Source organism: Heterocephalus glaber, unplaced genomic scaffold (genome assembly GCF_053883595.1).
Source record: "Heterocephalus glaber isolate CG9 unplaced genomic scaffold, H.glaber_assembly_v1.0 deba00000594, whole genome shotgun sequence".
Taxonomy (NCBI): Eukaryota; Metazoa; Chordata; class Mammalia; order Rodentia; family Bathyergidae; genus Heterocephalus; species Heterocephalus glaber.
In genome coordinates this window covers 1,410,751-1,424,061 of record NW_028258151.1, presented here as the reverse complement: position 1 = coordinate 1,424,061, position 13,311 = coordinate 1,410,751, and the positions used below count along the sequence as shown (strand labels likewise).

General features: G+C 41.6%; 1 protein-coding gene across 1 annotated transcript in view; it reads right to left on the bottom strand.

The window, feature by feature from the left end:
- B3gat2 (beta-1,3-glucuronyltransferase 2) overlaps positions 1 to 13,311 on the bottom strand; it is an 84,178-nt gene that overhangs the window by 50,273 nt on the left and 20,594 nt on the right. The window contains exon 2 of the mRNA XM_004864002.4: positions 3,035 to 3,179. Coding sequence (XP_004864059.1) covers positions 3,035 to 3,179 — 145 coding nt within the window. The remainder of the gene's footprint in view (positions 1 to 3,034; positions 3,180 to 13,311) is intronic.

Below are 13,311 nucleotides of genomic sequence, written 5' to 3'. Positions count from 1 at the left end.
CAGTGTTTTCTATTCATGCTACAGGTGGCTATATTCATTTAAGTAGTAATCATTAGAAAGTTTCTTTAAAAATTCCCCCTCAATGGAACAAATAAAATGTGCCATCAACACTATAGACTAAAAATAACTTCAGAACAATATTTCACATCATCTGAGAACAAAATTTCACCACCAGGAAGGTGTAAGGCAGCAATGAAACACTAATGAGAGTCGAAGAGCCCCCTGAACGACAGCAGGCAGCGTGGCTCATGGTCTGTCGCTCAAATTTCCAGCGATGACAATTTCACAGAAACACAAGTCTGACTCTGAGGGTTCCTGCTAATGTATTCAAGCCTGGCAAAGTAAAACAGGCGTGGAAATGTTGCATTTTATCTCTAAGTTTCATGTTTGTTTATTTTTTGAGACAGGGTGGCCTAAGTTGCCCAGACCGGCCTTGATCTTGAGAGCCTCCTGCTTCAGCCTCCTATACAGCTAGGAAGACAGGCATGTGCCCAGCTAAATTGCATGATTCTTAATCAGCTTTGCAAATGCAAGAGAAATTCAAACTCCAATATGGTCCTCTCACTGGACTCTCATGGAGCAAGTTCAAAGCAATGGTCCTCAGACCATCCAGGCCCCGAAGGGACATGGGTCCCTCCCTGCTCCTTCCTCTCACTCCAGAGATTGTGTGTGTGCACCCATAACTTGGAAACATGATGGGAGACGCCATTCGTATTCACGGGACTTAAAGGTCTGTTCCCTCATCCCAGAGTCAGTGACCTATACGTGGAACCTGACAAACTTGTCCATTTTCCAGGCTGAGAATTAGAAAAACTTCCTCCAGAATAGAACCATTATCTTATCAGCCAAATCCCACTTCCAAAATATCAATAATTTACCGGAAACTAAGATACACACAGCAAGTTCATGTGGGAAGTGAAGAAAATAATTTAGTGGAACAAAGGTTTTCTTAAAGACAACAGGTAGTATATCCTGATTTTTAAACAAGGGTAATGAATACTGAGCACACAACTCATTCCTATTTTATGATGATAGGTATGGTCTCATTGTGCTTTGAAAATATATCAGAATATGTAGAAAAATCTAAACACTGGTCACGGAGGAAATTGTCTATAGGATTTAGCAATGAAAAAGCATCAAATGTTTTGCCATCTCCAGTCCTGACACACAGAACTCACTTGTCTTTCTCAGACATTAGAAAAACAGTATTGAGGGCAGGGGATTTAGCTCAGTGGCACTGTGCATGGATTGCAAGTGCAAGGTCCTGAGTTTGATCCCTAGTACCAAAAAAAACAAAACAAAAGAGAAATACAGTATTGGATGCAAACGCTGGGGGAACCAACGCAAAGACTCAACAGGTTTGCTGGATATGTGAGCATCTAAAGTTCTCGTACTGAAATCCAGGAAAAGGTCTCCAAGTTGCTCTCACCCCGAAGTTACCCAGGCGAGGCAGAGGCCTGTGTGCATGCAGCCCTGGGGGTCTGTGTAGAAGCCAGGCTCTGGGGAAGATCAGGACCAGAGGTCTGTCAGCTGGCTGCTACACCATCACAAGTCTTCAAAAGTCAGGGATGAAGGCTTTTCTTTGAGCTTCCCAAGGTGGGAAACTGGGCAAAGAAAGAATAATTAGAGGATGTGGGGGTCATCACGCCATCACTGCTTCATTTTACACAGGAAGACACCAAGTTGCAGGGAAGTAAAAGGACTTTCTCTAACGTTCTCTAAATTCCTGCTTGAGAGTACACAACAGCCAAACAAGAGGCTGATTTTTGAAAGATACATCATGGTCAGTCTTATATTTTCAGTGGATGAGAAGGACCTCTTTGCAGAGTGCCCAGACCTTCTGCACGTGGCTCACCTGCCTCTCCATCTGCCCCCACGTAAACACTTTGGGCACGATGCCTGCTCAGCTCACAGCTTTCTGCAAGAACTAAAAATCACAGATGGAGAGGGATGGAGTGGGTGACCAGGAAGGCCAAGTGATCTAGACCGCCCCAGGGGTCAGAGACCACAAAGCAGAGTCACACAAAGCAGGTATCTGGAAATGCCAAGTGCTGAATAAAAATACTCTATAGAGTTTATTCTCCCATGATGTGAGGTGACAGACCCACAAGTCACCCTGGAGGGCTTTGCCCCCAACTCACCCCTAGCATTTGTCACAATCTTGCTTCCGCATTTGTACACAACCCAGTGGGGCACAGCCTTCATCCCAGCAGAACTCTGGAGAGAGGTTGGCTACTGCTGGGAAATACACACAGAAGCTGGGCTGACAGGGGCCGACAGACAGGGACAGACAGCTGTGACCCATGAGACCAATCCTGAGGCCTTTCTGTCTTCATCTCCTGTACTACAGATGGCAGAGATTTTCTTTCTCTCTCAGCCTCCTTTTCAAACTCCATCACAAACCACATCATTTTCTGTAACTCACAGAAAACAAGGAGTGTCATGATAAGTAGCACTGTAAAACTTGTAGTCTGCTCCTGTTCTAGTGCAATACAGTTGGGTGCTGAGGGAATAAAAACCTTAAAAGATAGTTGTTCTCCAAGTTAATATACACTGGGAAAACTAGTAATCCAGTGTCATATTTTAGCTATTTAATATATCAACAAAGCACTAAATTTATCAATAAGCATTACAAACACTAGTCAATTTAACACTTACTACATTTATCAACGAATATGACATATTTAAATGTATCCGTCGGTCTGCGCGAGACAGCACCTGAAGGTCCCAGCTACAGACGTCTGGGAGGCAGGGCCAGTGTGGTCCTCACCCCAAGTCCCAACACCCAGCCCAGGCCTGGCACATGAGTGTGTGTTAGATGAAGGGACAGGGAGGCAGCAAAACAGAATGAAAGCAAACCAACTTCCCAAGGGCTGAATTTGAATGTCTAAGTACCGGATTTCATCTGTGGAATGAGATATGGCCCAGGGTTTTATCTGGGTCCACCCTGAAGGGCTCTCCTTCTGGAGAGCTGTTACCCACAGGAGCACCAAGGATCAGCCAGGCCAGAAGCTGTGCCCCGCCCTGCCCTCACCTGCCATGTCGATGGCGAAAGGCCTGTCTGCTCTCCAGCCCGTGTACCAGCTGACCACTTTGCCGTTTTCCACCACGGGTCTCTCGTAGCGCCGCCCGCCAACCAGGCCCACTGGCCAGACAGACACCTTGCGCGTGGTCCGCATCTGTGAAAGGGGAAAGACAGGATGAGGTGCTTTCTTAGGGAAAAGGAGGGAGGAGACAAACACGATCCCCCGGGGAGGCAGGGAGGGCAGAAGCGCAGGTTGCACACAGAGCCCTCCGTTGCGGGAGCCCAGGGCCACGTGCTCTGCCTTCAGAGTAGCTGAGTGGCGGCTGCAGGCTTGAGAGAAATAAAGTCGGTGTCAGCACCTGAACACCACTTACTTGAAGCTGATATGTGATATCAAATATTTTCTATTTGTTTCAAGGTTCCAACTTTTAAATAATACTTTGGCCTTTCTCAAGTGAGAAGGTTTAATTCTCCTTCAAGAAACGTCCTGACTCACTGAGAACAAAAACTTCACTCGGGGAAGCCATGGGGACACCTGATTCCGCTTCTTCTATTGCCTTAGATACCAAGACACCTTGGCTGGGGACATTAATAGTGAGATCCAGACACAAAAGGTCCAGCAGGCATCCTTCAGAGTGACAACAAGAGACACATACCCTAAAAATATGCCTGTTTCTCAAGGACAAGTGGGCCAAGCGAGAGGAAAAGGCCTCCCAGAGCAGGTAGAGTATTGGTCCTCCTCTGTGTTGTACACAGCAGACACCAATCAGACACCCTCATGTTTTGCTGGTTTTGTTCTGGTGGCACCGAGGATCAAACTCGGGGCCTCATGCATGCGAGGAACGGCTCTACCACTGAGCTATGGCCTTTCTCTTCTGAGATAGGGTCTTGCCAAATTGCCCTGGCTTGTCTGGGATTTCTGATCCTCCTGCCTCAGCCTCAGAGGCTGGGTTGTTAGCGTGCACCCCCACACTGGCCAGATGTCTCTAAGTGAAAATCCTCACAAGAAAGCCTGCCCGCGTCAGGAAACATATTTAGGCTTAGGCAACTTCTTCGGCCCACACAGCAACCCAGGGAAAATTAGCAGAGGGCTCTCCTCTCCCAGGCACATGCACCCAGTGCTTGGCCAGCAAAGAACAAGTCTTGTTGGTGAGGTGATTATAAATCCCAACACCAATGCCTCGCCTTTTATTTGCTACAGAACTGAACTGGGTCATGATCAGATAAGCAGGGGTTAAAATAGTGACTCTCAATTGAGAAACATTTTATGAAACGAAGAAAAGTGACATACTGAAAGAAATACAATTGGAAGTCAGGCTACTAAAGAGCAAATGTAATGAGAAGCTGCCATTAGTCCTGCACCCTGATCTTACTTAATACTATTCTACCTTGTTCCAAAAAGAGGATTTAAGGTTGTGAACCATTTCAAGCCATGAAGGTCTCATTGCACTGGTCTCTTTCAAATTTGATCATATTTTTACAGTTTCTGCCACTTTTTCAATGAGAACAGTGTAGAGGCCTAAGGACTGTTTATAAGGTTGGCCCTGAGCTGGTGTCTGGGAACTCGGCTTTGGAAATATTTCCTACAATGAAAGGTTTTACCTGCCTGGGGCACTAAACAAGTTCACACTTGCTTTACTTTTTCAAATCTGAAATTTCTGTGGGCAAGGTACACCTCTGCAGCCAGCTCCCAGTAAAAAAACCTGAGTTTGCTTGAGCTCTAAGTGCATTTCCCTGGGCATAAGCACTGTGCATTCTTCTGGAAGGAAGGTGGTCCTAATGGGAGGGCTGAACATGGGTTCCTCTAGATCCTGGCCAGTGTTTACCCCTGGGAAGTATTACATTTGGTGAAAATGACACCTTAATAGTAAGGACCTTCCAATCCATGAACATGACTTTCTCCCTCGACTTAGGCCCCTCCACAATGTTTAAATGATTACATCCTAGATCTTTTACATAGGTGGGACAAAACCAGAAATTTATAAAAATGTTTCCCCAAAATATAACCCCCTTACTCCACCTTCAGACTCCTGTTTCCATACAGACTGCAGAAAATGAAAACATTTCAATTTTTTAATCTATGTCAAACATGCTGAACATACAAATAAATCTAGGTCAATCAAAAATACACATGCATATTATATATCAATGTATATAGAGATAGGTCTCTAAAGGTGAGGTGATAACCATATGAATGCAAGTGACAGGCAGGATTCCACTTCCAGCCATGCTAAATTTGTTTTTTCATGCTAAATTTTTAAGTTTGTCATTTAAGTAGTTAAAAACTTTGAAGAGATCCAGATGTCCCCCCAGTCTGCATGGCTCTGAGATCTGAAGTGCACTGCTTCACCACAGAATTAGATAGAGCCCCAACGCACATGACACAATCCCACATAGAGTGCCAGGCATTTCAAAGGAAAATAGCACAGCTATTTACAGAGCATCGTTGTCTCTCCCTTGGGATACTGCCTTTGTTCCGTGTCTTTTTTACTCACTCCACATGCTTTAAGGATTCCTTGGCAGCCACTTTCTCTGCTGAGAGGGAGAGCAATGTTGTAAGGACTGTTACTATTAAAAGTGTAGGTACCCTGGCATAATGGAAATATTCTCAGCATTCAAATGCTTTGTTACTTTCTTAGTACAAAATAGCAGTTAGGCTACAGTAACAATTTCTGTTATCTGGTCTCAGTGTCCGTCTAAAACAGGAATAAAGCAAGGGATACTAAGAGGAAGCAATTCACTATGTGCAAAGTTACAATGTTACATACAGGTCTGAGCCAAAGGCTCTCTCCTGTTTATTCCAGGTCAAAGTCTTTGGACAGGGTTTGCACAGCAGTGTTAACCAGTCAAACCTACCAGAGTCCCCACAGACCCAGTGCTACAAAGGACACACAAGATACAGTGGTGCAGCCACACTCCACCTGGCTGAATCCACAAAGACTGTCCTGAGGGTGATGGTGCCTGATCCCTGCATGGGCCCTGTCTCTAGGGGAGGAGGAGGAAGGACACACTTGCACACCCAGTGGCTGGTAGCCGTGGCCCTCACCAACAACCAGTTCCTGCATCACCACCAACTCTTCTTCCTGCAGCTCAGGGCTCTGCCCCTTTGGTCCCCCGGGGGTGGGGGACGCCTATCAGCCCCTCCAGTGACCAGGCACTTTAGGACATCACTTGTAGGCAGCCATCAGAATGCCCTCAGAACAAAACAAAACATGGGAAAGAAATGCCTTTAGCTTCCTTGAAGACATGCCACTAGCTAAAAGCTTGTTTTATTTTTTCCAAAGGGAAAGGAATAACATTCTTGATCTTCTGAAATTTAAAATGCTATAGGCAGTCTCAAGGATCAGGGTTACAACAAAGAATGTGGTGTTCTGTATCCTGTTATCAACTGATTGAACTACTGAAGATTGATAGCTTGTACCTTGGACATGCTGTTATGTAAATGCACTCTGCCTAGGGCCTTCTCCCCAAAACTTGTAGCCACAATCCAATAATGAAGAAAACAACAAGTTTCAATAGAAAGGCATCCTACAATGTACCTCACACCAGTAATCCTCAAAGCTGTCACAACCAGCAAAAACAAAGAAAATCTGAGACTCTGTTATAGCCAAGAGGCACCCAGGGAAACATGACAATTGTTCTTGTTTAGATATAAAATGTGCCCCCCAAAGTCTCTTGTGTTTAAAGGTGGGGCTTTCGGAAGGTGATAGGATCATGGGGACGCTAAACACAAAAACTCTGTTCAGGCCAAATCAAACTTTCCTGAGGGGAAAATGTGACTGCATGCTCCATCTTGCAAACTCCAGTCTGCAAAATAAATTAAAACGTAGAAAGTGAGTGAAGAATTACCTCATTTGCTGTTAGGAGGTGGGGATTGGTTGAAGGAGATGAGTCATTGCGGGGGGCTGGAAGGTGTATTCTTGTCCATGATTCCTCCCTTCTCTCTGCTTTCTGGCTGCTGGAAGTTAAGCAGCTTTCTTCTGCCTCGTTCTTCTACCACACTATTTCTGCCTGAAGCTAGCTGACCATGGACTGAACCCTCTGAAACTGTGACCTCAAATAAACTTGTCCTCCTTTTAGTTGTGGTGTCGAGTATTTTGTCCCAGCAATAGGAAAGTGATTACTACAACAACTGAATGCAATGTGGAATCCTGGACTGGATCCTGGAATAGAACAGGGCATTGGGACATCTGAATGAAAAGAAGACTTTAGTTAATATTTGTTCATTGCAAGTAACACATGTACCATACTAATAATAACAGGAAACTGGGTATGGAGTACATGGAAACTCTAGTATCTTCTCAATTTTTCTATAAATCTAAAACTGAGCTTAAAGTCTTTTTTTTTTTTTTTCAAAGATCAATTTCCAAAGTGCCTAGGGGTGAGTCCTTTCTACTCAGCCCTGCCAAGTATGACTAATTACTTAGTCTAGAGTCAATTCTTCACTCACTTTCTATGTTCTAATTCATTTGCAGGTTGGAGGTTGCAAGCTGGAGCATGCAGTCACATTTGTCCAAAAGGAAAGATTAGTTTTGCCTGCACAGAGCTTTTGTACTTCAAGTTGCAATATGCTAAAAATCCATAGTGTTGGCCTCCCTGTTAGCCTCAGTCCCCATCCCCATGATGCCCTGATTTGGAGGCTGCACCCCAATCAGCACTCAGCACCAGCTTATGCCGTCACAGGAGACCTTCCTCTCTTTAAAATGGGAAGCTAACATGCAGACCAAATGGCCCATGCATTTCAAGAAAGCACAGAAGTGAGGATTATTTCTATAAACTTAATATGCAAAGTATCTAAAAGATACCATCAAAAATAAACCAGAATGAGAACCATGAGAAATAGGTGGGAAAGGAACATGATTAAAAACATTAATGGAAATAAACCACATTGGAATTTTAGTTCTTTAGATTTTCATTAAAATAAAGTAATACTACATACCCAAGAATAGCTTCATTTAATTATATTTCTGGCTTTCAGGCACATGAATCTGTGAATCCTACTATGGACTGTCTGGGAAGGGCTTGTGATAGAGTTATAGCAATCAATGTGCCATTGATGTAAACACAGGTGTACAGCTAAACAAGGGGGATTTAAAAAATTTATAATTATACTCTCTTACATATGGTCAGTTGACTTCTGACAAGATGCCATGGCAAAATAATGCAATGGAAAGGACAGAATTTCCAACAAAGAGGCATCCCTGGCAGAAAGGGAGGGGTGGAGAAGAGGAAACCCCATCTTGGTTGGAGGGAATGTAAATTAGTGTAGCTGGTATGGAAAACAGCACCAAGATCCCTCAAAAAATTATAAACAGAAATACTGCTATGATGCAGCAATCCTGCAAGTGGGTATACATCCAAAGGACATGTAATCAGCATGTTTAAGCAAATTCCCATGTTCAGTGTAACATTATTCCCAAGAGTCAAGGTGTGGAATCAACCTAAGTGTCATCAATGTATAAATGGCCAAAGAAAACAGAGTACAGTACATATCCAGAACAGGGTACCACTCAGCCTTTGAAACTAACAGAAATCCTGTCATTTCAAACATGGACAAACATAGAGGACATTATGTTACATAAAAAATCCAGGCAAAGAAGGACAAATACTGCATGATCTCACTCACTTGAGGAATGGTGGTCACCAGAAGCTTGCGGGGTGGCAGTGGTGGTAGTAAGGGAATTGGGGAGATGTTGATTAAAGGACACAAAGCTTCAGTTAGACAGGAGGAATACGTTCAAAAGATCTCTCATACATCCACAGTACATCATGATGACTACAATTAATAAAATATACTGTATACTTAAAAACTACTAAGGAGAACGGATTTTATATGTTCTCACCACAAAAATATAGAATTTAATGTATATGTCAATTAGCTTGATGTAGCCATTTCATAATGTGTACACAGATCAAGTCATCATGTTGCACACCATAAGTATATAAAATTTTCATTAAAAAAAATGAAAGAGCCGGGTGTGGTGATGTATGCCTGTAATCCCAGCACTCAGGAGGCTGAGGCAGGAGAAATCACTGTGAGTTCAAGGCCAGCCTAGGCTACACAGTGACTTCGAGGCTGGTCTAAACTATACTGCAAGACCCCGTCTCAAAAAGAAAGAAAGAAAGAAAGAAAGAAAATCAACCCAAACCCTATGTTTCTCACTCTTCATAAAAATTAATTTAAATGGGATTATGGACCTAAATATGGAAATATAGTTAAAAATTTTATAAGCTTATAGAGGAGACTATCTCTGAAGCCTTAGAGTAGGCAAAAATTCCTTAGATATGATATAAAAATATGTGTCCTTAAAAAAATCCACAAATTGGAGTTCACCAAAATAAAAATGTGCTACTCTCTAAAAAATATTATGACAAATTTGAGGCAAACAACAGATAGGGAGACAACATTCCAACATCTATATCTGACAAAAGACTGGTATTCAAAGTACATAGAACTTTGTTGCTCAAGAAAAAAAACACCCAATTTTTAAAATGGGCAAAAGATTTGAATAGATATTCTATTAAAGGTATATGAATGATCAGTTATCACATAAAAAGATGTTCTGTATCATCAGTCATTTCAGAATGGAAACTAAAACCATCCTAAGATACCGTTACTTACCCACTAGAATGGCTGGAATAAAAAGATAAAGATGTAGAGTAAGCAGGGCCCCTATTGGTGAGAATAAAAATAGCTGAAATTACTTTGGAAAAGAAAATCTAGCAGTTAGCTATAAAGTTAAAGTTTACGATCTAGCAATCCCATTTCTAGAAAAAGAAAGAGAAATGAAAAGCATGTCTCTGCAAAAACTTGCAACTCAATGCTGACAGCAGCTTACTCCTAATAACCACTGGCTGGAAACAGCCCAACTGTGCAGCAATTTGCAAACAGATAAACAAATCATGATCTCAGCAACTAAAAGCAATGACTGACTGATATCCGTAATAGCATGGATGAATCTCAAAAACATGCTGAGCTAAAAGATGCTACATATTATATAATTCCACTTATAAAAGTCCCGGGACAGGCAAATTAATCTATCATCACGAGAAGACCAAAAGCTCTAAGGGGTGAAGACTGAAGAAGGTCCCAGGTGACAGTTAACAAGGTATAGGAGTTTGTGAAAATGCAGCGAACTCCACATTAAAAATGAATACATTTTACTTTAGATAAATTATATCTCGATAAAATTGAAATCAAACAAAAGCAAATACATGAGGTTTCAATATAAACTTGTCATTGAAAAAATCAGTACTAGGGCAGCAATAAAACACGTAACACCCAGACCTTGGTTTGTAAATACTATTATCCACTAAAGAAGCCAAGGTTTCTTAAAGAGGTGGCTGCTTCCAGGTAAGACATGGGAAAATGCAAAGCCAGGGCCAAAGAGAACAAGGCCAAGGTCAGCAGACAAGGGGGTCTGAAGAGTAAGCAATTTGACCATTGAGAAGAACACTCCTAGGGGAAGGGGGTCTGTGGCTCTGGGGTGTGCGTGCATAGAAGCTGCCCTGGTAAGTGTGCTGGAAAACAGCATTCACACCGCCTCCAAATATGGCTTCGAGGACACTGGGTGGGTGACTAAGCAGCCAAGTGCAGGTTTGTGTTATGTAAACCACGAACATTCACATTTCTCTGTTCCTCGGGGTTTCCAGGAAAGCAGTACCTGTTGTAGAAGAGTCCCAGTGTATGAGAATAATTACAGTGCACTGCAGAAGAGCTCTGTGATAAATGGGAGGAACAAGAGAGAAGGTCACAGCTTTGGGGGCTCACCCAACCCACGGAAGCCCTCTCCTTCCATCACTATTAAATCGCATCCCTTCTTTAAAAAGGCAGATGAGCTTTGTCTGTTCCACAGATCATTGTGAGGTTTGCACATGTCAGTAAAATTTGATGTTTAATGAAAACATGAATATAACAACTGTCAATGACTATGTGGTTCTTCATCTGCATACAAAAGCATATTTTTATATAAAGAAATCTGCAAATTAGCACGCACAACTCCAATTTCTAACCTGATTCCCCCTTTAAATTGGATGTTTTGCTACATGTCCCCCATGATGTCTCAAGGTCCTGAGCTCTTTGGTGGCAGGGGCATGTCGCTGCTGTGGCAGTGTATCCGAGCATCACAGCAGTGTCTGTCCCACACAGTTCCCCGGAGCGCACAGACCTGGGCTCTTAGCAACATCACACAGATGGTCCTGAGTCCACTAGTCTTTTCATGTAATGGCAAACTCAGATACAAGAAAGCTAATCTATACCTCAAAAAAGTCATAAATCAACATCACCAATGTGAAAGCACAGTAATGCTTTTTCTTCTTTAAAAAAAATCAATATGGCCTCAGAATGTCTTGTGCTGTCTCTGTGTGTGTGCTTGTGTGTGTGTGTGTGTGTGTGTGTGTGTACAGAGAAAGGGAGAGGGACTGGGCATATTTTGGGTTGCTGAACTTCTCTGACAGCTGTACAAGAGATGGCAGAGCTCACTACAGAAACAGTTCTCCTGGCTGCACTCAGTGAATGAATACTGACCTAAGGACCTCTACTCACTCTATTTTGCATAGGACTCTAATTATGTAAGGAAATTCAAATAGCTTCATTTTTGTTTCTTAAATTTTTCCATATGAAAATCAACCACACATCTCTTGTTCTCAAAAAGAAGGGGAAGAAGCATGCTGTTAAGATTTATGACCTGACCCTTGAATTCCTTCAGGTCGTCTAATCTGTGGTCCATATGTATTCACAATTCTAGAAACCTTTACAAGACTTTTAAATCCAGGGTAAGGTGTAAAAATGGCATCAGTTCTTGCACAACTATTTTCTTGATTATAATCAATAACACTGCAAAATTCCCTGACGTTGTTTTCATTGATTTCAGCTTGATTTCTTTCAATAAATGCAGGTATTCAGCATGCTTCAAGATTGTGGTAATCAGGCTGTAGAAGAATGACTACAAATATTGAGGCTCACTTGCGATTGCAGTCAGGTAGTCCAGTTCCAAGAGACATTTATCAGAGAATTTAAAAACTTGAAGATAAAATCTTTGAATTAGAAGGCATCTCTCCTGAATATTTTCAATCTGTGAACTTCTTTTATGGAAAAAGAAGAAAAGTTCAGCCACCTCAGCAGAACTATTCCCTGGCTGAACTTGATGAGAAAATTAGTGCCCTCAAACAGGCCCTGCTCAGAAAATCAAGAGAAGCAGAATCCATGGCAACTCACCACCTTCCGTGAAAAACTCCTCTCCTCATAATTTTACTTTTTTATGTACATGTGTAACTTACTCTGTAATTAATTAAATGGATATGGATACATCAATGTGAAGTTTTCTGTGAAGTCAAGGTAGCAAATACTCTTCAAGTATTCCAGTGAGTTTTGAAATAATGAATGTACTGAAAATAGCATTGTTGGAAACTATTCTGCTTTAAAGGAGGTATTTTGGAAATTTAAAAACTTAATTTGAAAGTACTTTATTTTGGTGGACCACAGAAAGAAAGATTATTGTGATACTGATACATAAAAGGACTTTATAAAGTTGACTAACCAGTTTATTAGTTTAAATTAATACTTTGTACTTACATTCAACCAAAATTTATTGATTGAAATGAATTTTTATTTGTTCTTTTTTTTTTTTTGGTACCGGGGATTGAACTTGGATCTTTGCGTTTGCGTAGCAGGCGGCAAAACCACTGAGCTAAAACCCTGGCCCGAAATGAATTTTTAATGTGTATATAAACTGTAGTTTTATTTTTCAGATGTCAGTGTTAGTGTAAATAAATAATAAATCCAGCTTTATTCCTTTACTGAATGTGATCTTGAACAAATTACTTCATCTTATTTTGTGCCCTAATTTCTTAATTGGTAAAAGGGGAATTATAATAATAGAACCTACTTCATTGGTTTTGAAGAATTGGTGAGATGGTTTTGAAATTGTCCCAAAGAAATTGCTCAGTAAATGTTACCTATTATTAGTGAATGAAACCTGGCCTGTCTTTGGACATTAGTAAAGATGTTACAAAGAATACTGTCATAGTTGGAAATAAAACATTTAAAAGATGCAACTAAAAAAAAAAAAAAAAAAAGAAGGGGAAGAGAGCTCACTACAGCACTCAGATGTCCTTCAGAGATGCTTTTTATTAATCATGCCTCCCTCCCTATCTACTACTGAACTACCACAGTCCCTGAGAGCAAGTGTTGAGGAAAACAATGGACCTTCGTTTCATAGAAATTAAATATAATATTCTTTGCTGTCATTCTTTCACCCCATCCTGTCCATTTAAGATCCTTCTAT